The sequence below is a fragment of the Ovis canadensis genome, chromosome 4 (genome assembly GCF_042477335.2).
Source record: "Ovis canadensis isolate MfBH-ARS-UI-01 breed Bighorn chromosome 4, ARS-UI_OviCan_v2, whole genome shotgun sequence".
NCBI lineage: Eukaryota > Metazoa > Chordata > Mammalia > Artiodactyla > Bovidae > Ovis > Ovis canadensis.
This window is the reverse complement of record NC_091248.1, coordinates 108200059-108226175: the sequence shown is the minus strand read 5'-3', so window position 1 is coordinate 108226175 and position 26117 is coordinate 108200059. Positions and strand designations below refer to the sequence as shown.

The 26117-nt window shown below is 40.9% G+C and overlaps 1 protein-coding gene across 4 annotated transcripts in view; it reads right to left on the bottom strand.

Moving 5' to 3' along the window:
- The window catches only part of AHCYL2 (adenosylhomocysteinase like 2), a 188489-nt gene extending 162864 nt beyond the window's left edge, over nucleotides 1–25625 (bottom strand). The window contains exons 1-2 of one of the 4 annotated variants that reach the window (XM_069588355.1): nucleotides 25561–25625; nucleotides 24941–25291 (exon numbers count right to left, since the gene is read on the bottom strand). In XM_069588355.1, coding sequence (XP_069444456.1) covers nucleotides 24941–25183 — 243 coding nt within the window. In that variant the 5' untranslated portion in view covers nucleotides 25184–25291; nucleotides 25561–25625. Of the gene's footprint in view, nucleotides 1–24940; nucleotides 25380–25560 lie in introns of those variants that run through there. The other 3 variants (XM_069588354.1, XM_069588353.1, XM_069588365.1) reach the window with 3 other exon arrangements.
- Nucleotides 25626–26117: the final 492 nt, after the last annotated feature.

Here is a 26117-nt window from a genome sequence, read left to right as displayed (position 1 = left end):
GGGACGACAGAGGATGAGGTTGCTGGAAGGCATCACTGACTCAATGGACTTCAGTTTGAGCAAGCTCCAGGAGTTGGTGATGGACAGGGAAGCCTGGCGTGCTGAAGTCCATGGGGCTACAAAGAGTCGGACACGACTGAGCAACTGAACTGAACTGATGATAACTCAAAAGACAGTGGCAGAAAAAGAATTTAGGATTAGCTAGATTAATTAACGGGTATGTTCAAATAATGGAAATAATTATTTTTGGATATCACCATTGTCAAGCTATGCGAGTTATCATTACTGATGGGGTTCAGAACATGTTACCTCAAAATATGGCACCTTGAATATTGAGGGTCTTGCTAACTTTCCCCTAGTTTTCTACCGTTAGCTCCTATCCTGTTCTGCTTTCTTCATCAAAACTAGTATTAAAACATTCAAGTTTAACCACTTCTTGGGCTTTTCATTTTCTAATGATGGCTCTTGTCTCATGTAAAACATACTAAATAGCTTCATATGCTTTTCTCTTGTTAACCTGTCTAAGATCATAAAGGGAGGGCCAGGACACCCCACTCACCACAGAGGATATAGCTAAAAACCTGGGACAGCTGACAAAAGGTTAAGAATTCTTAACCAAAATCAGCCTCCCAGATTTCCATCCACAGTGTTGGTCAAAAGAAGGTAAACTTCTCCTTGTCAGATTAGCAGGAGAAAAGCATTTCTAAGAATTCTTTGGATTGTAACTCTTGTGAATTTGGATTTGCATACTCATTGGTTATAGGTCCCAGAAACAGTCATTGTTTTCCCATGTCTCTGTCTTTTGTCTTTCCCATGTCTCCTTTGTCATAGGAGGTTCTTCATCCCACCCGCAACTATAACAAGTCTACTCTTCTAGACTATCTTCTGGATCTTGGGGTGTGGGAGAGAAGGGGTATGCATCTTTTGCACCCTCTTTCAGCTTAGTTCAGTTGCTCAGTCATGCCCACCTCTTTGTGACCCCATGGACTACAGCACACCAGGCCTCCCTGTCCATCACCAACTCCCGGAGTTTACTCAAACTCATCTCCATCGAGTCGGTGATGCCACCCAACTATCTCATCCTCTGTCATCTCCTTCTTCTGCCTTCAATCTTTCCCAGCATCAGGGTCTTTTCAAATGAGTCAGTTCTTCGCATCAGGGGACCAAAGTATTGGAGTTTCAGCTTCAGCATCAGTCCTTCCAATGAACACCCAGGACTGATTTCCTTTAGGATGGACTGGGTGGATCTCCTGGCAGTTCAAGGGACTCTCAAGAGTCTTCTCCAACACCACAGTTCAAAAGCATCAATTCTTCAGCACTCAGCTTTCTTTATGGTCTAGCTCTCACATCCAAACATGACTACTGGAAAAACCATAACTTTGACTAGATGGACCTTTGTTGGCTAAGTAATGTTTCTGCTTTTTAATACGCTGTCTAGGTCTGTCATAGCTTTTCTTGCAAGGAGCAAGTGTGTTTTAATTTTATGGCTGCAGTCACCACCTGCAGTGATTTTGGAGCCCAAGAAAATAAAGTCTGTCACTGTTTCCATTGTTTCCCCTTCACTTCATCTATTTGCCATGAAATGATGGGACCGGATGCCATGATATTAGTTTTCTGAATGTTGAGTTTTAAGCCAGCTTTTTCACTCTCCTTTTTCATCTTCATTAAAAGCCTCTTTAGTTCCTCTTCTCTTTCTGCCAAATAACTAATGATTATTTAACCAAATAACTAATGATTACTTAACCATTAGTAAAAGGTTACTAATGATTAAAAACTATAATGAATATGCAGAAATGAGACTACTAGGTTGAAGAGTTTTAAAAAACTCTGTATGTAAGACATGTAAGGAAAGTAAGATGTGTTTTTGATATAGAAAGGTATGAAAGATGTGTTTTTATTAGGGAAAAAGAGAGTTTTGTCTCAAACTAGAACAACTGGTTGTTCCAGAATAAGAAAGATGAACCAAAAAACTAAACAGACATTTTAAAATGTAAACATGCCCTTTATCACATGCAGAACATTTGTGGAAAAGAAATTTCCGTGCTCAAACTGCTAAGATTGAAAGGATTTATTCATCAGTTTAAAAAAAAAAAAATGAGCCTTGCAATCAAAAGTGTATTAATGCAAAACTAGAATGACAACGTTTTAATGGATTACTGACTGCTCTTATTAAAGAACTGTATGGTCTTTCTTTACTTTTTAAGCAATCTGCTAGAAACAAAAGTTTTACATCTTATCAAAATAGTATCCTGTATTTCATGTCATCTTTATCATGTTTTTGATCACTTAAAAAAAGTCTCCACAATACTGAACAAGTTAAAGTTTTTTTTTCTTTTCTTTTACAGATATATTACTTCTCATATTTGCCTTTAAAATCTTTTATTATCACTTTGGTTAAAAGGACAACTAAGTATTCTTTTACAGTGACCTGACCCTATATAATCAAATGTTCAAGGTTTTCAAGATTTGTGACAAACTTCCCAAAATCAAATTCTAAATGAAGTCTTTTCTCTCTTTTGGCCACAACATGCGGCATATGGAACTTCTCTGGCCAGGGACTGAACCTGTGTCCCCTGCAGTGGACACCTGGAGGGCTACTAGAAAAAAAAAAACTGTTCTTTTACCTTGTAAAAAGAAATCTTAAAAAAATAATAATTTCCTTTATTTGATACATTAAGTTGCATACAAAATGCTGTCAAATAAAAAGGGATGCTTCAGCTTCCCTAAGTTACATTTGTATGGGTAACCATGAACAGAGGAGCCTGGCAGGCTACATATAGCCCATGCTCTCACAAAGAGATAGCCATGACTGAGTGACCGAGCATGCACACAGGTTAATAATGTAGGTGTTCCAGAAACTGCATGGAGTTCATAGAAATCTGTCAATACCTTCATTGTCTTATTCTTATGCCAAAATGTTGTATGCTATAGAAATATCCAAATTTCCTTATCAAATGAACTCTCATCAAATCCTAACCTCAAGATGTTTTGTTATACAGATAGTTTTTGTTTTACTCAGATTCTTCTCCAAAAATGTTTGAAACTGCTAATCCAAGATCAAGCAGAACAAGCATAAATCACATGGGACTGAAGGAACTGATGAAGAACTATGACTTTTTATGGACTTCTTGTTTGAAATTTTGTTGGATCTTTAATGTTCTGCTCTTCAGACATAAGGAACTCCTTTCCCTTTTCTCTTAAGCTATCTATAAGAGAAGCTTAATAATTATACCTTGGCAAACAAAAATGTAACAGTTGTATTTTCTCCTACGTGATTCCTCCAGAATTTGGAACACTTTTAAGTGTTCTTATTTTCATGGCAATATAGCTATTTGTGGGCTTCCCAGGTAGTGCCAGTGATAAAGAATCCACCGATACAGGAGACATTAGAGACACAGGTTCCTCCTGGAGGAGGGCATGGCAACCCACTCCAGTATTCTTGCCTGGAGAATCCCATGGACAGAGAAGCCTGGGGGCTACGGTCCATAGGGTCTCAAAGTGTTGGATACGACTGAAGCGACTTAGCACATAGTTGTTTTAATACATTAAATAAGAACCTGTTCTCCTTGTAACAGGTCATAAGATGCATAGTATCAGATACAGTTAGACAGTTTTATGGAACTAAGGTTGACTTTTTGGTGCCAATACTCACAAAGCTTTCTTGGAAAAACCAGCCTGTACCTGGCAAACAGAGTTTCCAGGCTCACAGGTAAATAAGGAAGATCACTTCCAGCCAGACCCTTGTGAATGAAAAATGTTGCCTGCCAAATCAGTAAACAAAGGAGGTCGCAGCACCCCACAGTGAGCCCTGAGGGAACTCCAGTGCTTCCCTGGTGGCTCAGCTGGTTAAGAGTCTGCCTGCAATGCAGGAGACCCAGGTTCTATCCCTGGGTTGGAAAGAACCCCTGCAGAAGGGAATGGCAACCTACTCCAGTATTCTTGCCTGGAAAATTCCAAGGACAGAGGAGCCTGCTGGACTACAGTTCATGGGTGGCAAAGAGCAAGACATGACTTGAGGGACTCACTCTTTCTTTCCAAGCCTTTAGCCACCAAAGCCACCCGCTATGGTGCATCCTGAAGGGGCTCAGGATGAGAAAGAACAAGATGCTGGGCCTAGATAGCTAAGGGGCATATCAAAGGAATGATTTCAATGAGCCCAGACTCTTGTGTCTGTCTACCTATAAGTAGAAAACTGCTAAATTCATTAACTTGAGATAACTGGCTTTCTTTAATTGACAGCAATTTTTTGATGTTTCACTACCTGGTCTTTGTTGCAAAAACTCCTAATACAGTAAGCCCCCTAAAACTTTCAAATGTGTGAACATGCATTCCATCAACATGAGGCCTGAGTGAATTTGCAGCTTCTCCTCAGTCTGATATAGCTGAGGATCCGTCAGCTCTTCCTCCTTCAGTCGCTAACTCTTCTTGCCTGTTCGCTCGATGCCAGCCCCTGTATGCCAGCTGCTATACTCTCCTATTGCACTTTTCAAGGTACTATACTGTAAGATTAAAAATGTTTCCTTTATTTTTGTGTTTGTTTTTTATGTATTATTTGTGTAAAAAGTATTATAAACCTATTACAGTACAATATATAACCAACTGTGTAAGTTAGGTACCTAGGCTAACTTTCTTGGACTTACAAACTGGATTTAAAAATGCATTCTGAGAACAGAATTTGTTCATATGTAGGGGATTTACTGTGTAATCTGGCTTCTCCCTTACCTCTTCTTCAGAGCAATCCCTCAGAGCTATCTGAGGGACTGTCTTCTGGGCAAATCATCCTCATAAAATCTTTAACTATTAGGTCGTGCAATTTTTCTTAGTCAACCCAAGAACCTACCAACTACCAGCTAACATCACACTTAATAGTAAAAAGCTAAATGTTGTCATCCTGCTGTGCTCAGTCACTCAGTTGTGCCCAGCTCTTTGCAATTCCATGGATTATATAGCCCACCATGCTCCTCCATCCATGAGATTTTCCTGGTAAGAATACTGGAGTGGGTTGCCATTTCCTACTTTAGGGGACCTTCCCAAGCAAGGGAGCAAACCAGTGTCTCCTATGTCTCCTGTATTGGCAGGCGGGTTCTTTACCACTAGGGCCACTTGTTATTGTTCAGTCCCTCAGTCATGTCCGACTCTCTGCAACCCCATGGACTGCACCACGCCAGGTTTCCCTGTCCTTCACCATCTCCTGGAGCTTGCTCAAACTAATGTCCATTGAGTAAGTGATGCCATCCAACCATCTCATCCTGTTTTCCCTTTCTCCTCTTCCCTTCAATCTTTCCCAGCATCAGGGTCTTTTCCAATGAGTCAGTTCTTCACATCAGGTGGCCAAGTATTGGAGCTTCAGCTTCAACATCAGTCCTTCCAATGAATATTCAGGGTTGATTTTCTTTAGGATTGACTGGTTTGATCTCCTTTCTGTCCAAGGGCCTCCCAAGAGTCTTCTCCAACACCACAGTTCAAAAGCATCAAATCTTCGGTGCTCAGCTTTCTTTATAGTCCAACTCTTGCATCCATACATGACTACTGGAAAAACCATAGCTTTGACTAGATGGACCTGTGTTGGTTAAGTAATGTTTCTGCTTTTTAATAAATACACTGTCTAGGTTTGTCATTGCTTTTCTTCCAAGGAGCAGCATCTTTTAATTTCATGGCTGCAGCCACTGTCCACAATGATTTTGGAGCCCAAGAAAATAAAGTCTGTCACTGTTTCCACTGTTTCCCCATCCATTTGCCATGAAGTAATGGGACATGATATTAGTTTTCTGAATATTGAGTTTCCAGCCAGCTTTTTCACTCTCCCTCTCCTCTTTCAGCTTCATCAAGAGGCTCTTTAGTTTCTCTTTACTCTCTGCCATAAGGGTGACGTCATCTGCATCTGAGGTTATTGATATTTCTCTTGGCAATCTTGATACCATCATCCAGCCTGGCATTTCACATGATGTACTTTGCATATAAGTTAAATAAGCAGGATGACAGTATTCAGCCTTGACGTACTCCTTTCCTAATTCTGAAACAGTCCATTGTTCCACGTCCAGTTCTAATTACTGCTTCTTGACCTGCATACAGGTTTCTCAGGAGACAGGTAAGGTGATCTGGTATTCCCACCTCTTTAAGAATTTTCCAGTTTAGGGACTTCCCTGCTGGTCCTGTGGTTAAGACTCTCAGCTCCCAATGCAGGGGGCCCAGGTTCATTCCCTGGTCAGGGAACTAGATCCCACATGCTGCAACTAAGACCTGGTGCAGCCAAATAAATGAATAAATATTTAAAAAAAAAAAAAAGAATTTTCCAGTTTATTGTGATCTACACAGTCAAAGGCTTTAGCGTAGTCAATGAAGCAGAAGTAAATGTTTTTCTGGAACTTTCTTGCTTTTTCTATGACCCACTGGATGTTGGCATTGATCTCTGGTTCCTCTGCCTTTTCTAAATCCAGCTTGTACATCTAGAAGTTCTTGGTTCACGTACTGTTGAAACCTAGATTGAAGGATTTTGAGCATTACTTTGCTACCATGTGAAATGAGTGCAATTGTGCGGTAGTTTGAACATTCTTTGGCATTGCCCTTCTTTGGGATTAGAATCAAAACTGACCTATACAAAAAAAATCTCAATGACCTGGATAACCACGATGGTGTGATCACTCACCTACAGCCAGACATCCTGGAGTGTGAAGTCAAGCAGGCTTTAGGAAGCGTCACTACAAAGCTAGTGGAGGTGATGGACCACTAGGGAAGCCCGAAAGAATAAATACTTTTCCTTTAAGACTAGGAACAAGGCAAATATGTCAGCTGTCACCATTTCTATTTCAACACTGCACAGGAGGCTCTAGGAAGTGTAATTTGGCAAGAACAAGAAATAAAAGGTATTAACATTAGAAAACAAGAAATAAAGAAGTCATTTGTAGATGACAGAAGTCTGTACGTAGAAAATTTTTAAAAATCTAGTTGAGTAATATGAGTAGTAGTAAAACAAACAGAGTAATAAACAAGTTTAGCAAAGTACAAAATTCAATTAAATATATATCAAATTGAAAACAGGGATTCAAATAGATATTTATATACCCATGTTCATAGCAGTATTATAACAGTCAAAGGGGAGAAACACCACAAATGCCCATCAACAGAGGAAAGGCTAAAAAAAAAAAAGTATATAGATACAATGGAATATTATTTAGCATTAAAAAAGAACAAAGGTAATTCTCTGGTTGTCCAGTGGTTAGGACTCTGTGCTTTCACTGCCAAGGGCAGGTGTCCCATTCCTGTTCTAGGAACTAAGATACTGCAAGCCACATGGTGCAGCAAAAATTTTTTTTTACTTTTCGAAAAAAAGAATGACAATGTTAAAAAAAAAGAAAAGGAATGAAATCTAGATATATGCTAAAACATGGATGGATCTGAAAATCATTATACTAAGTAAAATAAGTTACATACAAAAGGATAAATATTGTATGATTCTACTTATATGAGGTATCCAAAGGCAAACTGATAGAGACAGGAACTAGGAAGAGGAGTGAAAGGGGAGTTATTGTTTAATGGGGTACAGAATTTTTGTTGGGAATGGAAAAGTTTGGGGTATAGATAGTGATAATAGTTCTAGAACATTGTGACTGTACTTAGTGTCAATGAGCTGCATACTTTAAAATTGTTATGGCAGTCCAGTGATTAGGTCCTGGTTCTTTCATTGCCACATTTGGGTTCAACTCTTGGTCAGGGAACTATAATCCCACAAGCCCCTCTGTGTACCCAAAAATAAACAAACAAATAAAAATTTTAAATAAACTGGTCAAAATGATATACTTTACCGCAGTAAAAAAAAATCAATTATATTTTTATATACTAGTATAAAAAAATCTGAAAATAAAATTAAGAAAACAATTCCACTCATAATAGCACCCCAAAAAAATTAAACTTAGAAAAAAATTTAATAAAAGTAGTACCAAGCTTGTACACTATTAAGTACAAAACACTGCCAAGAGCAATTAGTGAACAGCTGCTAAAAAAATGGAGAGTTGTTTCACATTCATGGGTTGGAAGTCACAATATCATTATAATGGGAATTCTCCAAAAATGACCTATAGGTTAAACACAATCCCTATCGAAATTCTGGCAAGCTTTTTCACAGAAAGTGACAAGCTTATCCTAAATTTATACGAAAATTTAAAGGACCTACAAAAACCAAAAAAATGTCGAAAAAGATGAACAAAATAGTACCCAATTCCAGTACTTGCTATAAAGCTACAGTAATCAAGAAAGTATAGTATTGGCATCAACATAAATAAATAAATCATTGGAACAGAGTCTGGAATCCAGAAATAAACCCACACATCTACAAACAACTAATTTTCAACAATGGTGTCAAGACAATTCAACAGGGAAAGAATAGTCTTTTCAACAAATGGCACTGAGACAACTGTATATCCATATGAAGGAAAAAAGATCAGGCCCATAACTCACCCCATACAATAAAGTCAATTCAGAATGGGTCACAGTTCAGTTCAGTTCAGTTGCTCAATCATGTCTGACTCTTTGTGACCCCATGGACTGCAGCACGCCACAGGCTTCCCTGTACATCACCAACTCCCAGAGCTTATTCAGACTCATGTCCATTGAGTCGGTGATGCCATCCAAACACCTCATCCCCTGTCATCCCCTTCTCCTCCCACCTTCAATCTTTCCCAGCATCAGGGTTTTTTCAAGTGAGTCAGTTCTTCGCATCAGAATTGGTCACAGAACTAAATAAAAAATCTAAACCTACAAAACTACTAGAAGGAAACAATATTTTTGTGATCCTGAGTTACTAATTTCTTAGCTATAACACCAAAAGCATAATGTCTTTTAAAAGTATTACACTGGACTTCATCAATATTTAAAATATTAGGTCTTCAAAATACAGCATTAGGAAAATGAAAAGACCACTCACAACCTAGGAGGAAATATTTGCAAACCATGTACCTGATAAAGGACTTATATTCAGAATACTGAAAGAATTCTTACAGCTTATTACAACTTAATAAGAAAACAAACCAATTTAAAAATGGACAGGACTTCCCTGGTGGTCCAGCAGTTAAGACTCCACGTTTCCACCGCAGGGGGCATGGGTTTGATCTCTGGTGGGGGAACTAAGATCCCACATGCATGTGGTGTAGCCAGAAAGTTAAAAAAAAAAAAAAAGTTAAGCGATCTGAATAGACATTTCATCAATGAGGACATGAAAAGATGCTCAGTGTCACTAGTCATGGGGAAATGCAAACTCAAACCATAACAAAATAGCACTACACAACCACTAAAACGGTTACAATGAAAAAAGACTGATAATGCCATGTGTTAGGATGCAGAACAAGGTTGTATTCAGGTCATATTCCCTGTGCTATACATATCCCTGTACAGCACAGGGAACTATATTCAATATAGTGACTTAATCAGCAAACAGGGCTGGGACAACTGGCTATCCATATGGGAAAATAAAATGAAATAGATCAGTATCTCACACTATAAACAAAAAATAAATTCCAGATAGACTAAATCATGAAAAATTAAAACTAAACATATTAGAACACTTAGAGAAGAGTATGTGAAATATGGAGAAGTTTTTAAAACAAAACTCAAAAACGACAAACTTCACAGAGGGAAAAAAAAAGTTGGTCAACTTTACATTAAAAAATTTAACTTCTGTATAAAAGTCCTAAGTTAAAGAAAAAAAAAGACAGACACAGACTGGAAGATATCTGCAACACATATATCTGATAAAATAAAGGATTAGAATGAATACATATAAAAACTTTTATGAATCAATAATAAAAGCCAAAGAGAATTCAAAAAAAAAATCAGAAAATATACAAATACAGACCATAACTTACAAAAAAGGAAATCCAAATGGACTATAAACATATTAAAAGATGCCAATCTCATTTATATCCAAGAAATGCAAATTAAAACAAACAGAGATTCCATTTCACAACTACCAGACATTAGTAGATCAACTGAACAGAAGAAGTTCAGTTCAGTTCAGTTGCTCAGTCGTGTCTGACTCTTTGCGACCCCATGAATCGCAGCACACCAGGCCTCCCTGTCCATCACCATCTCCGGGAGTTCACTCAGACTCACATCCATCGAGTCCGTGATGCCATCCAGCCATCTCATCCTGAGTCGTCCCCTTCTCCTCCTGCCCCCAATCTCTCCCAGCATCAGAGTCTTTTCCAACAAAACAGAAGTTCAGTGTTTGATAATTGTACTTATTAGTAAGGATTCAGAAAAGAGGAATTAATAAAACTAATTTAGAAAGCAATTTAAGATATACCTTAAGCAATTTTGCATATAGCGAAACACCCTAGAGAAATGCTGATAAAGAAGTGTGCATAACACAATTACAAATGCTCAAACCTCAGCAAGAAGAAAAAGGGAACACTAAAGAGGAATGGGTAAAAAGTGGTATTCTCATACAGTAAAGTACTATACAGTAGTTAAAATTAATCACCTGGAAAATCTACATGTTCCAGACTAGTTAAAAGTCAAAGCTGAGAGAAAAAAAGTAGGTTACAGAAAAATATCTGATCTACATTAAATATATAGACACACAAAACAATGCTATATATCCTTTATTGATACACAATTTATACTAATAAACAAAATGAAGCAAAAGTATTAAAATGTGTTATAAACAGCAAAGTCTGAACAGCAGTTACCTCTGAGTTGGGAGAAAAGAAGGAAAGAAGGGAAGGAACAGAGAAGAGGTACAAGGGGGTTTTTCATTTTATCTACAATGTTTTACATCTTTAAAAGAACATCTACAGAAAATTTTGCAAAATGCTAACATTTGTTAAATTGGGCAGTGACTACAATTTTCTCAGTATTCTTCCATATGCTTGGGGAAAAAAAAATGAAGAGTTTTTTGGTCAAATGAATATATACACATGTATCAGGCAGCAGGGAAAAAGTATCTCCCTTTGGAACCCACATTTGTAAAACTGTTCTACTAATGTCTCTCTGGTGCTTTACTGTTTCAGTGTGATAGAAACTTTTAAGTGTTTAGGCATAAACACATTGTACTACTGAATCTCTTTTTACCTAACAAGATGCTACCCAAGCCAAATCCCTGGCGACGTGGATAACAATGATCTATCAACCAACAGTGTGCAAACTCCAGCCCACATCTGTACAGTTTTAAAACCTTTTAACTTACAACTGACGCTAAAGCTGAAGCTCCAATACTTTGGCCACATGATGTGAAGAGCTGACTCACTGGAAAAGACACTGATGCTGGGAAAGATTGAGGGCAGGAGGAGAAGGGGGCAACAGAGGATGAGATGGTTGGATGGCATCACTAACTCATTGGACATGAGTTTGAGCAAACTCCAGGGGAAACGGTGGACAGGGAAACCTGGTGTGCTGCAGTCCATGGGGTCACAAAGAGTTGGACAAGATTTAGTGACTGAACAACTTACAACTAAATTATTCCCCTGAGTCATTCTTGTCATTAGGTTTTATCACAGATCTTTATGCAAACCTATACCATGAATGATCCAACAGGTTATAAACTCCCAAATGATACTTCTTTCTAGTTTTAACATAATCTTCCCTCTCCACCCTACATTCTGCAGTCCCACACACCCACAGAGACTCACAGCCTTCTACATAGGTGCGGTGTTTCTGGATCTTCCCATCCTGGGCAGACTTAGGTGACTCAGATAGCATCCAGGGCACGGAGCACGAAACCCTGCTCAACCAGCAATCTAGCATGCAAGCTCCTGAGGGAAACAGAATGACTTTCCATCCAAGCATGGTAAGTACATCAGGCTGCAAATGATGCCCAGGAACAAGCAGTTCCAAAAACAAGAATCCAAATAAAACTGGCTTTAGCACCCACTGTTCTGTAGACCCAGTGGCAGCCAATCTATTTTTGCTTTATTTTTCTGGCTCAGCTAAAAGTACCTTAAAGAGTATACTCATCCCATCTCTTCAAAATAACTATGGAGAATACTACTTAAGTCCTTCAAAAATCTGAGTTTCACACATTACCTTTTGGGAGTGTGTGCATCTCTCTCTGTGCTGGGGCAGGGTTCAGGGTATCTCTGTGGGTCTAAGTTTGGAACTTTATGTAGTCCCTCGTGTGTGTGTGTGTGTGTGTGTGTGTGTGTGTGTGTGTGTCTGGGAAGGGGTGTCTGAGTGGAAGGGTCTTGAGGGGTTCTATGTATGTAGGGGAAGTTCTGTGTGTGTCTGTCTTTGTGTTATCAGTGCCCATCTAAGCTTCTGTCTCTGTTTCTTAAATATTGCAAGTCTTACAATGTTTCATTATAAATTTCCACCCTACCACAAAAGTCAAAAATGATTTTCTTGCCTCTCTACTCTGAGACTGCATAAAAGAGAAAAAGAAACAAGCCAACTGCTAAATCAGTCTTATTCAACAATGAGTAAAAAAACTAAGGTTCTGGTGGGTACACACTAACATGAACCAAACTGCCTGAGACTGCATTTCTCACAACTCCTAAGTGATGTCAATGATTCTGGTCATAGATGGGTTTGAGTAGCAAGGACCTAAAAGATTCCAAACTTAATAAACTGCCTTTAACTATGGTTAGACTTCCCATGTAGATGTTCCAGAGTCTCCTATAATTGACATGTATTTCAGATTAGCTTGAATGCTATCTTTCTGACTAAAAATTAGATGTTATTTTGTTTTAAATGAGTCTCTGGTGAGTGTGGTTTAATGAACCAGTCCTAAGAAGTGAATGAATCAGTCCGAAGAAGTGAAGTGTACTTAAAATATGAATTTCTAAATTTGTAAAGCTGGAACACGGAAACCTCACAAAGGTTTTGCTACATTGTGAAGCTTCCTGGGTGGACAACCAACTCCTTTTCTAACGTGATAGACCTCAGTTTCAATGCTGACCTCTGCAAACTGCAAACATTCCTGCTTCTAATAGTGCTCATACTAAACTAGACTGTATTTATTTTCCTATTTACATTCCCTACCCTCTCCTTGAGGCCAAGAATAGTATCTTGACTTAGTAACCCTACTGCTTAGCAGTGGTTAGAACATAACATATAGGTGGTTTTTGCACAAAAGATGCTCAGAATGTACTGGGGAAGATTATTAGACAAATATCCAAAAGCAGTACAATTGCTTCTCTAATTCTACAATACAGTAGAAGGCCCTAAAAAGGAACTGGCATTAGACCAGCCACTTTTTCTCTTTCACAGAAACAATAGACATGCATGTAGTAAAAATTTCTGTTCTACTTGCCTCCCAAAGCAGAGTGATCCAAGAGTAGAATCAGTCAAGCTTTACCCAACAAAAGCTTTGTTGAAGAAGACATTTTATAATGTCAGGAAAAGAAGTCTTTCTGTAACCTGAAGCAGGTAATGTCAACTTTGAAAGGCAGATGCACACAAGTATATACTGAGGAAAAAAAAAATGCTCTTCCTACAGTTACATTCACTTCAGTCGCTCAGTCGTGTCCGACTCTTTGCAACCCCATGAATCACAGCACGCCACGCCTCCCTGTCCATCACCAACTCCCGGAGTTCACTCAGACTCACGTCCATCGAGTCCGTGATGCCATCCAGCCATCTCATCCTCTGTCGTCCCCTTCTCCTCCTGCCCCCAATCTCTCCCAGCATCAGAGTCTTTTCCAATCAGTCAACTCTTCTCATCAGGTGGCCAAAGTACTGGAGTTTCAGCTTTAGCATCATTCCTTCCAAGGAAATCCCAGGGTTGATCTTCAGAATGGACTGGTTTGATCTCTTTGCAGTCCAAGGGACTCTCAAGAGTCTTCTCCAACACCACAGTTCAAAAGCATCAATTCTTCGGCACTCAGCCTTCTTCACAGTCCAACTCTCACATCCATACATGACCATCGGAAAAACCATACCCTTGACTAAACGGACCTTAGTCAGCAAAGTAATGTCTCTGCTTTTGAATATACTATCTAGGTCGGTCATAACTTTTCTTCCAAGGAGTAAGCGTCTTTTAATTTCATGGCTGCAGTCACTATCTGCAGTGATTTTGGAGCCCCAAAAAATAAAGTCTGACACTGTTTCTACTGTTTCCCCATCTATTTCCCATGAAGTGATGGGACTGGATGCCATGATCTTCGTTTTCTGAATGTTGAGCTTTAATACAACTTTTTCACTCTCATCTTTCACTTTCATCAAGAGGCTTTTTAGATCCTCTTCACTTTCTGCCATAAGGGTGGTGTCATCTGCATATCTGAGGTTATTGATATTTCTCCTGGCCATCTTGATTCCAGCTTGTGTTTCTTCCAGTCCAGCATTTCTCATGATGTACTCTGCATATAAGTTAAATAAGCAGGGTGACAATATACAGCCTTGACGTACTCCTTTTCCTATTTGGAACCAGTTTGTTGTTCCATGCCCAGTTCTAACTGTTGCTTCCTGACCTGCATACAGATTTCTCAAAAGGCAGGTCAGGTGGTCTGGTATTCCCATCTCTTTCAGAATTTTCCACAGTTTATTGTGATCCACACAGTCAAAGGCTTTGGCATAGTCAATAAAGCAGAAATAGATGTTTTTCTGGAACTCTCTTGCTTTTTCCATGATCCATTTACATTACACATACTCAATTCCTGGCAATGCCTTAAAAAAAATCAGGTGTCATTTTGGAAAAGCTGGTACTACCAGGACGGCAATTTTAGTGTCTGTCATTCTTGAGTTAAAAAGAGTTTTCACTTAAAAAGTTACTTCTACACTTCTTGCTAAATGTTAAGAAAAACTGTTAGGAAGGACAAGTTAAAAGGGGGCAAAAAAAGGAGGGAGAACAAACCCGAGTAAGTAAAATATTAAATTTTATTTGGGGGAAAAAAATAAATAAATTTTATTTGGGGACAAATACAGCGATCTTACACTCAGATGGTAAAGTATCTGCCTACAGTGCAGGAAACCCAGGTTCAGTTCCTGGGTTGGGAGGATTCCCTGGAGAAGGAAATGGCAACCCACTCCAGTACTCTTGCCTGGAAAACCCCATGGACGGAGGATCCTGGTAGGCTACAGTCGATGGGGTCGCAAAGAGTCAGACATGACTGAGCGATATAACTTTCACTGTCACCTTTTACACTCCAAATAGTCCCTACCTTACATTACAAACAAAAATAAATTCTAGATGGACTGAAGACCAAAATATAATAATAAACACAACCATGAAAACAGCTTTAGAAAATATAAAATAACTTGTTAATAAATCTGGGGTAGGACAGGCCATTCTAAGACACAAATATGTAAGCCATTAAAGAAAAAATGGGGGTTGGAGGACTGGCAGAGAGTGGATGCATGTATATACATATGGCAGAATCCCTTCACTGTCACCTGAAACTGCCATGACACTGTTAATCAACTATGCTGCTGCTGCTGCTGCTAAGTCCCTTCAGTCGTTTCTGACTCTGTGCGACCCCATAGACAGCAGCCCACCAGGCTCCTCTGTCCCTGGGATTCTCCAGGCAAGAGTACTGAAGTGGGGTGCCATTGCCTTCTCCGGTTAATCAGCTATACTCCAATACAAAATTAAAAGTTTAAAGTCTGAAAAAAAAACTCACCAATCTGACTACATGAAAATATTTAATATAAACAAAGTTACAAGTCAACAAGAAACAGAGTAGGAAAAAATATTTGCAACATATATATAAAGAATTAATATCCAGGGACTTCCCTGGCCACCCAGCCCTTAAGACTTGGTTAAGACTCCATGCTTCCACTGCGGCAGGTGCGGATTAGATCCCTAGTGAGGGGAACTAAGATCCTACACATTGTGAGGCCAGAAAAAATATATTCCGAAAATGTAAAGATTCCTATACGCCAACATGAAAAAGACAAGTTCATAGGACAGAAATCTTTATCTATTTTGCTGAATCCCCAGTACTTGGCACACAGTAGTCCTCAATAAATATGTTAACAAATTAATATGAATAGACAATTATAAGAAAAAAATATAAATTACCAATATATTCATGAAAATATTTTCAGCCTCACTGTAAGCAGAAAAATACTAATAAAAACAAGGGTAAAAGACTTTTCTCATAAAAACTTTCCTGTTGGGCTTCCCTGATAGCTCAGTTGGTAAAGAATTCGCCTGTAATGCAGGAGACCCCGGTTGGAAGATCCATTGGAGAAGGGATAGACTTCTCACTCCAGTATTCTTGGGCTTCCCTGGTGGCTCAGCTGGTAAAGAATCCGCCTGCAATGAGGGAGACCTGGATTTGATCCCTGGGTTTGGAAGATCCCCTGGAGAAGGGAACAGTTAACCACTCCAAGCAGGCACTCTAGAACCTGTGCTCCACAACCAGCGAAGCCACTGCACCGAGAACAGAGAGAACACGCACTGCAACAAAAAGCAGCACCCGCTTGTCCCAAAGAGAGAAAGTCTGTGAGCAGAAATGAAGACAGCACAGCCCACCCTCCAAAAAACTAATTTTTAAAAAGTCTTCGGAAAGGAAAAAAGTGTATCTAGCATACACTGAAAACTTCTTTAAGAAACTCAGCTGGGTAACAGAATAGAAAGATAGGTCAGTAACAGAAAGCAGATACAGGGGTCAAAGGACAGGGTTTTCAAAATGGGCGAGATTATAGCAAGGAAATCTGTAGGAAAGGCTCTGGTGGAAAGAGGAAATAACCACAAGAAGTTCTTTAAGAAGACCGAAGAATGTGATTAGAGCTCTTGACAAAATGAAAGACATGTCTTCCACTATCATAACATGAGAGGAGAAAAAGATGAACCCCAAATGCAGGCAGGTTTGCAGATTTGGGAGGTACAAAGATGAAGGGATTCTCTTTTGGTGGCTTCTGTTTTTATAACAAGTAGAGGGTATATCACTGTTTTTAAAACACTTGAAATTAGAAGCAAATAGATACCATATTAAATAATTATTTGCAGTGAGGCTTAAAGTGAACTTACTAGAGAATGTATGATGTTACTAGGCAACGCTGATCAAGCATATGAGGCTGATGATTATGAATTTATAGTGACATCGATCTGCCTGGTTCTGATTTTCTCTAGCAAACACTCAGCTCCATAGATGCAGACAGCTAAAAAGGCAGATGGTTAGGTTCAACCAGTATACCTCTCAGAGTTCCATAAAGAGCAGAAGTCAACTCTGGCTGAACTGGACAGAAAAAAAATGTATAGGAAGGACATGAAGTAGCTTTCAGAGCAGAGAACCTGCTCCAGGGCAACACAGCTAAAAACACCATCACAGAATGGGCTTAGGCCAAGCAGGAGCTGCTGCAGCTTGGGCTGCACAATTATAGTTCAGGGTACCAGGTGCCACTTTTGCCCCTGTAACTTGATCCTGTTGCTAAAGGCTGATGCTACAAGAAGATATGCTGATAATAGATGGGCAAGTTGTTCAGAACATAGTGGAAAGGTTCGGGAAGACTGGACTGGCTGAGAGGATGAAGGGAGTGGTAAGGGAATGACTATTAGGAAGACAGTGGCTGGCTGACTGGGCATCAGGTAGTGACTGAGGTGGGCATCAGGTAGTAACTAAAGAAAACAGGGAATGAGACTTCCCCTTGGAAAAGGATAGATCCTGGAGTCCAGATGGTTGCAGAGTAATCTCAGCAGCCCAGGTGGAGTAACTTAAGCAGGTTTCACCGGGAGTTTAATCAGAAAAGTAAGGGGCTGGCAGAGTGGTAAAGCCTCCCACTACTGCTGTGGGCAGTGATTCATCTCACTAATCCCAAAGGCATCAAGGACTGGCAAAGCCCTGGGCAAGTTAATCACTCTCTTTGAGCCTGCATTTTCTAATCTGTAGAATAATAATATTGTTTTCTAATAATATTCATCTGATGGTCATTATGAGGATTAAATGAGATGAGATAGATACCTAGAAGAGAGTAAATATTCAGTAAATGGTAGCTGTAAACGAGTTATAACTGAAGCTGATAAAAGTTTCCAAGAAAAGGTAGTCAACAATATCAAATCAAATCTTTTAGAATGAATAGAAGGATACACATTGGAGCACAGTAGGAGATAAATCTATAGGGAAGATGAAGCCAGTTTAAGTGTCAGCGTACTTAACTTTCAGTGAAAGCTTTGTAGTATTCAGAATGGCTTTAAGGAAAAGAGAAACTCAACTAGCCAATCAAGGACCTTTATATACTCCCTTATTTTAAGTTTATACCCTTCCATAATTTAAGTTATAAACTAAGAAGAACCAGGTGCTCCAAACCAATCCATTTCTACTGATAGACTCCTGTCAAGGGGAAAGAAATAAAGAATAGGAAATCACCAGCTATTAACGCAGTATCCAAGAGGGAAAATGGCTAACTGAACTGTGGCAGAATACAGTTCCAGAAGTGTATGACTGAAAATCATACACGTCATTTGGCTTCAGTGATTTAATTTAATCAAAGTAGTTTTACTTACAACTATTATAGAAGTCCACTGCCTTCTCCTCTGCTCAGCTCTCATCAAATCTGGGGCCATAGGTCATTCAGACTGTAAAAAGCTCCTACAAATTCCATAGAAACCTGATCAAGCTAACTAAACCTCTTATTGGGGGAGTGGAATCTTAGCTCCTGTAATTCTGCATACCACCTGAACACAGTGGTGGGGGGTGGACTGGGGCAGATGCCAAGATACACTATTCTCCCATCCACGTCAGTTGTCCCTCTCTGAATTATTTAAACAAGGACTACCTAGGACTACCAAGAAAGAACAAACTCTGAATGAAAATGCCAACAAATCTCTTCCTATTTTTTTTTTCCTTTTACTGTGGGGAAGGGAACACTTTCAAGGAAATGACAAAGACTAACTCCCTTTTCAAGGAACTCTCCATTTCTTCTATTAACTGGACACTAGGACCTAAGTCATCTTCCTCAAGACATTAAATACACAACTGCAACTTCAGCTCTGAACAACCTCCTGAAACAGCTCTTAATATTCAATCTTTCCCAGGAAAAGTAGACTTCAGAAATTACACTAATACAAAATATAGGCTGCCTTGTCAGAAAATTCATAAATGTTGACATAGATATATGGTAGATCATTAAACAAACTCAGTAAATAAAAAGAAATGGCCTGTTGGTGAAATAACAGAAAATTCACAAAAATATACAATTAACTAAGATTTAAAAGTGCAGTCTAAGCTTTAAACAGAGAAACACTTCAACTGAAAAGCAATGGAATTTGGGCATGAGAGTCAAACAGATTAGAGTTCTGTTGGCTCATATCAGTTACTAAATGTATAACTTTGACACAAAATCTCTTCAACTCTCAGTTTCCTTAGTAAAACAAGGATAATACAACCTATTTCTGACAGCTCTTAAATAAAATAGTATGTGTAAAGCTCTAATACAATGCCTGGGACACAGCAGGAATATATAACAGTATGCTTCCCCTTTTAATTTTCAGAATGTTTCATTACAGATCAATTCATAAAGAAGGTGAGTCTTAAAGAACAAGGAAAATGTTAGCTGGACAGGAAAGAGGAGCATAGTCCTCTAGCACTCCTGATTTACTCATAACTTTAGGAATACATCTCTGTAATTATCACTCAATTACTAATGTGAAAACACATCATTGATCTTGAAACACTTTTTTATACACACATATAAGATCCTCTTCTCCCACTCTCATAATTTTATAATTGTTTGAGATTCTACATTTGTACAATTTTTTCCCATCCTCTTCCTAAAGCCCTGACTCAGGTCCTCTTTACTTTGGTTTTACTCTTTACTTAGGATGATCTAAGCCAGGTTTCAGCAATACATGAACTGTGAACTTCCAGATGTTCAAGCTGGTTTTAGAAAAGGCAGAGGAACCAGAGATCAAATTGCCAGCATCCGCTGGATCATGGAAAAAGCAAGAGAGTTCCAGAAAAACATCTATTTCTGCTTTATTGACTATGCCAAAGCCCTTGACTGTGTGGGTCACAATAAACTGTGGAAAATTCTGAAAGAGATGGGAATACCAGACCACCTGACCTACCTCTTGAGAAACCCATATGCAGGTCAAGAAGCAACAGTTAGAACTGGACATGGAACAACAAACTGGTTCCAAATAGGAAAAGGAGTACGTCAAGGCTGCATGTTGTCACCCTGCTTATTTAACTTATATGCAGAGTACATCATGAGAAACACTGGGCTGGAGGAAGCACAAGCTGGAATCAAGATGGCCGGGAGAAATATCAATAACCTCAGATATGCAGATGACACCACCCTTATGGCAGAAAGTAAAGAGGAGCTAAAAAGCCTCTTGATGAAAGTGAAAGAGGAGAGTGAAAAAGTTGGCTCAAAGCTCAACATTCAGAAAACTAAGATCATGGCATCTGGTCCCATCATTTCGTGGGAAATAGATGGGGAGACAGTGGAAACAGTGTCAGTCTTTATTTTGGGGGGCTCCAAAATCACTGCAGATGGTGATTTCAGCCATGAAATTAAAAGATGCTTACTCCTTGGAAGGAAAGTTATGACCAACCTAGACAGCATATGAAAGAGCAGGGACATTATTTTGCCAACAAAGGTCCATCTCGTCAAGGCTATGGTTTTTCCAGTGGTCATGTATGGATGTGAGAGTTGGACTGTGAAGAAAGCTGAGACCCGAAGAATTGATGCTTTTGAACTGTGGTGCTGGAGAAGACTGTTGAGAGTCCCTTGGACTGCAGGGAGATCCAACCAGTCCATCCTAAAGGAGATCAGTCCTGGATGTTCACTGGAAGGACTGAAGGCTGAAACTCCAATACTTTGGCCGCCTCATGTGAAGAGTTGACTCATTGGAAAAGACCCTGATGCTGGGAGGGATTGGGGGCAGGAGGAGAAGGGGACAACCAAGGATGAGATGGCTGGATGGCATCACTGACTCAATGGACATGAGTTTGAGTGAACTCTGAGAGTTGGTGATGGACAGGGAGGCCTGGTGTGCTGCGATTCATGGGGTTGCAAAGAGTCGGACATGACTGAGCGACTGAACTGAACTGAACTGAAAGTCTTAAATCAGAGAGACATACCTTAGAGTTCACTGAGTATTTTGAAAGACTTCCGAGAGAAAGCCAAAACTCAGCAACTAAGAAGTTAGAGTCAGTGTGGCATAATAAAAAGAAATGGGCTTTGGAAACAAAGGCTTAAAACAGGGATTTCAAGTCCTACCTCTGCCCCCCTCTAGATGTATAACCTTGATCAAGGCACTTTGCCTTCTCTGGACCTCATTTCCTTATCTGTGAAATGGAGATAATGCCACTTATATCTCATTGTGTAGCTGTCAGGATTAGAAAAATGCTGATAACAATTCCTGGCATAGAAAGGGCCAATTAGAAAAAAAAAAAAGAAAGGGCCAATTAATGGTAACTGTTACTAGGGTCAATCTGCCAACTGCCTTACTGAACATTCTGCAAGGCTGTATTTTCCTAACTGGCAAAAGGAACAAAACTGCTCTTGCATTCCCATGACTATATCCAAAAGGTTCCATTTTAGTAATCCATAATTAACCAAATAAAGAGCTTAAAGAATTCAGGACAAGAAGGTGCTAGCATGGCTGAACTCATTCTCTGCTAACAGCAACAAAGCCAGCACAAGATGGATTCCCTTGCCAAAAAAAAAAGAATCTGCTTGAACATGGTCATTACTGATATTGATGTAAGCACAAACTAGTTGCGGTTCTTAAGCTCACAGATTTATCATCAGAAAGTTTTACCTTTTTTGAAATAAACTCTCTCCCACATTGCTTTCTCTACTGTGGTATGACATTCCTATTACCCCATTTTCAAGAACAAGGGAAAGACATCCTCTCAAATATTTCTATTGCATTGACGGTGGACCGTATCATCCTATTTCACAGATCACTTCTTACAGAGATGTTTGGTTTGTTGAGTTCACTTACAAAGAAAGACATTATATACAAATATATGACAGCCACGGTGACAAGATCTGTCCCTAGAGCACCACAAGTTACAGGATTGAGGTAGATGCCAAAGATAAGACAGGACTGAGTAACCTGCACACCATATGTTCACTCTTACTAAATGCTGCACTTGGGAATTCTGACTCTTATAAAAAAGTTTATTTCCCTCCTGTGACTGAACAGAGTAATGGCACTAAGAAAACTAATGACAGATACGCAAATAGAGTAAGAGAAACCATCAGTGGAGGGAAATAAGCTTAAGATAAATAAGCTTGTATGTGACAGGTAAAAAATGAGAGCAACAGTCATCAATTACATGGTCAAAGGCAGCTGTTTCAATCCTTAGTACCTCCAGTCCCTCCCCACACTAAATAAAAGCAAAAGGGAGTGAAGGTCAGAATGATTATTTAAATAAACTAAAAAAACAATCAAGAAAGGTTCAACAAATTAAAATCACACTGCAGTCCCTTGGAGAGGGTGACTTTCAGCTTTAAGAAAGGTCAGTCTCGTGCACTTGTTTTAGCTGAGCTACTTCAATGTCAAGAAAGTTAAAGGTTCTACCCCCAAAAGCCGCTCATAAATGCCTGCAGTTGTGTCACAAGGCTGCACCCTCGCCCAGAGTTTCGCCTGTTTAACTTCCAGTGCAGGAGCTGTTTTTTGGTTGCAATTAACATTGTAAGGCAAGCTCAGCCCTGTCTCTCACAGCCTTGAGGCTGCTGAGTAAATCTAGAATCATGGGACCCACATTTTAATGCTGGAAAAACAGGAAGAAGGTGGTTCAGCAACAAGGAAAATGGTCAAGAAACACATCTAGCATTAGGAAAAACAGGCTGATATGCTGGCCTGTCGTGTTGTTCACTGCTTTACATAGAAGCCATTGAATTGTATATATCTTTTAAAGGAAGCCATGGTGGTGCACTTAAACCATGATTGGAGGAAGAAAAAATAAAATCAACTCTTATCAATGGCAATAATTTAAGCCCTTATTATATGTGCCAAGTTCAACAGTAAGTCCTCTACAAATATTTCTAAGCTTCAACCTCATTTTGTAAAAGAGACAACTAAGACTCAGAGAATTTAGAAATTACCCAAAAGCTAGCTCATAGGGGTACTAGGATTCAAACCCAGGTCTGCTGGACGGTAAATCCCATGTTCTAGAGGCCATTTGTTGGGGAACTCCTTGACAGTCCAGTGGTTAGAACTCTGAGCTTTCACTGCTAGGACCCAGCATTCAATTCCTGGTAAACTAAAGATCTCACAAGCTGCATGGCAAGGTCAAATAAATAAAGGCAATTTGTTGAACACTATTATACTCGAGACTTAATCTGTACATTTTACACAAAAAGACCCTTAATCACAGAATTTGGCCAAAGTTATAAAGCAACTCAACTATTACAAATGTTTCAGATTTCCAGACTCATATCTAGGTACTACCAGCTTTGGTGCTCATGTGTGTTTGAATGTATTAAAGTCACTCAGTTATGTCCATCTCTTTGCGACCCCATGGACTGTATAGTCCATGGAATTCTCCAGGCCAAGATACTGGGGTGGGTAGCTGTTTTCTTCTCTGGGGGATCTTCCCAGCCCAGGGATTGAACCCAAGTCTTCCGCATCACAGGTGTATTCTTTACCGGCTGAGCCACCAGGGACGCCCAAGAATACTGGAGTGGGAAGCCTATCCCTTCTCCATGGTATCTTCCCGACCCAGGAATTGTATCAGGGTCTCCCGCATTACAGGCAGATTCTTTACCAGCTGAGCCACAAGGGAAGCCATGGTGCCCATGCTACGTCTCTTTCCCCCAATAATTCTGCCCAGAGGAGTTTCATTATGCAAACAAGAAAGACACTGTCCTAAAGCATCATTAAACAAATTCCTTTAGTCTTGCTTCTGACCTTATCACTATATTTTAGTAATTAGAATGCAAGAGTTTTCTGATTTACACCTTAATAAGGAGGCTATTACAATCAAAGTTAGGCTGGATACAAGGTTTCAACTCAGCTGAGTCCTGCACAATGCAGATTTCACATCACTTTCTTGCTTTTCTGATAAATCATTCACAAAACGAAAAACCCAGTATATCACTATGTTCGCATACTACCTCAGAAATTATAGCGATAATCCACAACTTGTTTTTGCAATATTTGCCATTTTTCTCTGTACTGATTTGCTTTCTGAGAGGACAGACACCACAGACAGCCATTGCAAGGATAATACTGAGAATATCAAACATTCAGGCACATCTATCTACTCCTTGGTGTTCTGAGACTACTGCCTCTTCAAAACTATCTGAAAGAAGCTGGCAGCTTAGCAAAATCTGACAGTGATCGCCTTTCCCAAAAGTAGAAGCATTTCTTCCTAATACTTACGGACCATAATAAAAGAACCAATAAAAACAATCATTCTCTTTATACACAGTCGAACAATCCTGGTGATCAACTACTGAGCTGAGAGGACAAACCTCAAAGAGAAGAGTGGAGTGAATCTCTCCATTACCCTATTACCCTTCTACTTTCAGAGAAAACCTAAGGATCTTGCAGTATGTGGAATGAAGGGCACGGCATCAGTACTGCTAGATGGAAGCACCTGGCCACAGAAAGGCAAAGAGTCATCTTCTGTACAGAAACCAGACAACTGAGGATCTCAACGCGAGGTAACTACTCCTTACAGAAAAGATGTCCAAACGGAAAAGCTCTTTCAACCCTTATTACTGGGTGAACTCTAAGAAGCAGTAAAGCTTTTCTACACCATCGGGGTCTTCTCCCCGACAGTCTGGAAAATACACACGGGAGTAGGTTAGGAGTACAGAAAGGTGTAATACGAGGTGCCTCTCCTCTCCCAGCCTATTCCAAGTAGTAAGGAAGGGCGCTACCTCCATGTTATTCCCAGCGAAGTACGGCCGTACCACCTGGAGTCTTCGCCCCCCAGCACTGGGACCCGGGTGGGGGCATCTCTGAGAGAGCGGGTTTAAGGGGAAAAGAGATGTCTCTACTTCCAGCATCAGAAGGGAGGGCGTGGAGAGTGGTGCCGCCGCGCCGAGAGGATCTGCGGTTCCCCACCTCCCTCCCTCTCCGAAAGAGGCAGCCCGGCCCCAATACCTTCTTGACTGTGCGCGGCGCCTCGGTGACGGTGCCGTCGGGGCTGACCAGGGCTTCGCCGCCGTCGCGGTGCCTCTGATGCTGGTGATGAGGGTCGCTCCGCTTCATGGCCGACGCCTGAGGCACTTTCCCAGCGGCCGGGCTGAGAGCCGCTGCGGGCCCGGATCCCGGACCGGGGGCCGGGGGCCGCTCCGCGGCCGGAGCTGGAGCTTCAGGGTCCCCGCCGCCCGCTGGGGGGGCCATGGCGCTCCCGGCCGCTGTGCTCAGTCCCAGCTGCGGCTCCGCCTCGGAGGGGCTCAGGTCCTTCAGCTCCACCTCAGGCACCTTCGCGGCAGCAGCTGCTGACACGACCTGCACCGACATCACCGCCTCCACTGCAACCGCCGGCTCAGACTCTAGCTCCGGCTCGGCCCCGCCTCCCGCCTCCCTTCCCCTTCCCTCCCCCATTCCCCCACTCCTCCCCTCCATCGCCTCCGCTCCCACCCCCTTCCTCTGCCCGCCCGCCAACTCTCCAGCCAGCCCGGCCTCCTCCTCCCCACCCCGCCCCGCCCCGCCCCGCCCCGCGCAACCCGACCCGCCCCGCCGGACCCGGCTAGCTACCGCGCGTGGTGCCACGGAACCTGTAGTGCGCTTGTTCAGGGCCGCACGCGGCGAAAACACCGTGGGACCTCAGCCCCCGACCAGCGCTGCGCGCTGCCGAGGGCGGGGCCGTGATGCCCCCTGGGAATTGTAGTCCCTGTCGCCTTCCGGCTAGCGGGATTCTGTAGTACTAGTGGAGCTCTAGTCCAGGCGACTAACGGAAAGGCGTGAGAACGGGTGACACGACAAAGGACATGAGAAAGAGTCTCCAGAGGAACTGGGGCTTCCGAGGAGACAACGCTAGAAACCCTCCGCCTGCGAAGGTGGGGGAAGAAAGGGCTCTCTACCCTGACAGTGTACATTTCCTCCCCGTGTGCTAGTCTAAGATCACGTAAGCAGGCGTTTAAAGGAAAAGCGGCATCACGTGGGGAGAGCGCAGGCCTCAGGCTGAAAGTGACTTGATTTTTCTGCCTCAGTGAAAGGGAACCCTAACACCTTTCTGAACTTTAATGGCTTTGTTTTTAGAAAGAATAAAATAAGATCTTATGTGCTGTGGTGATTTCTAGAACATTCTGGGCTTAGAGTTTACTATCAGTCC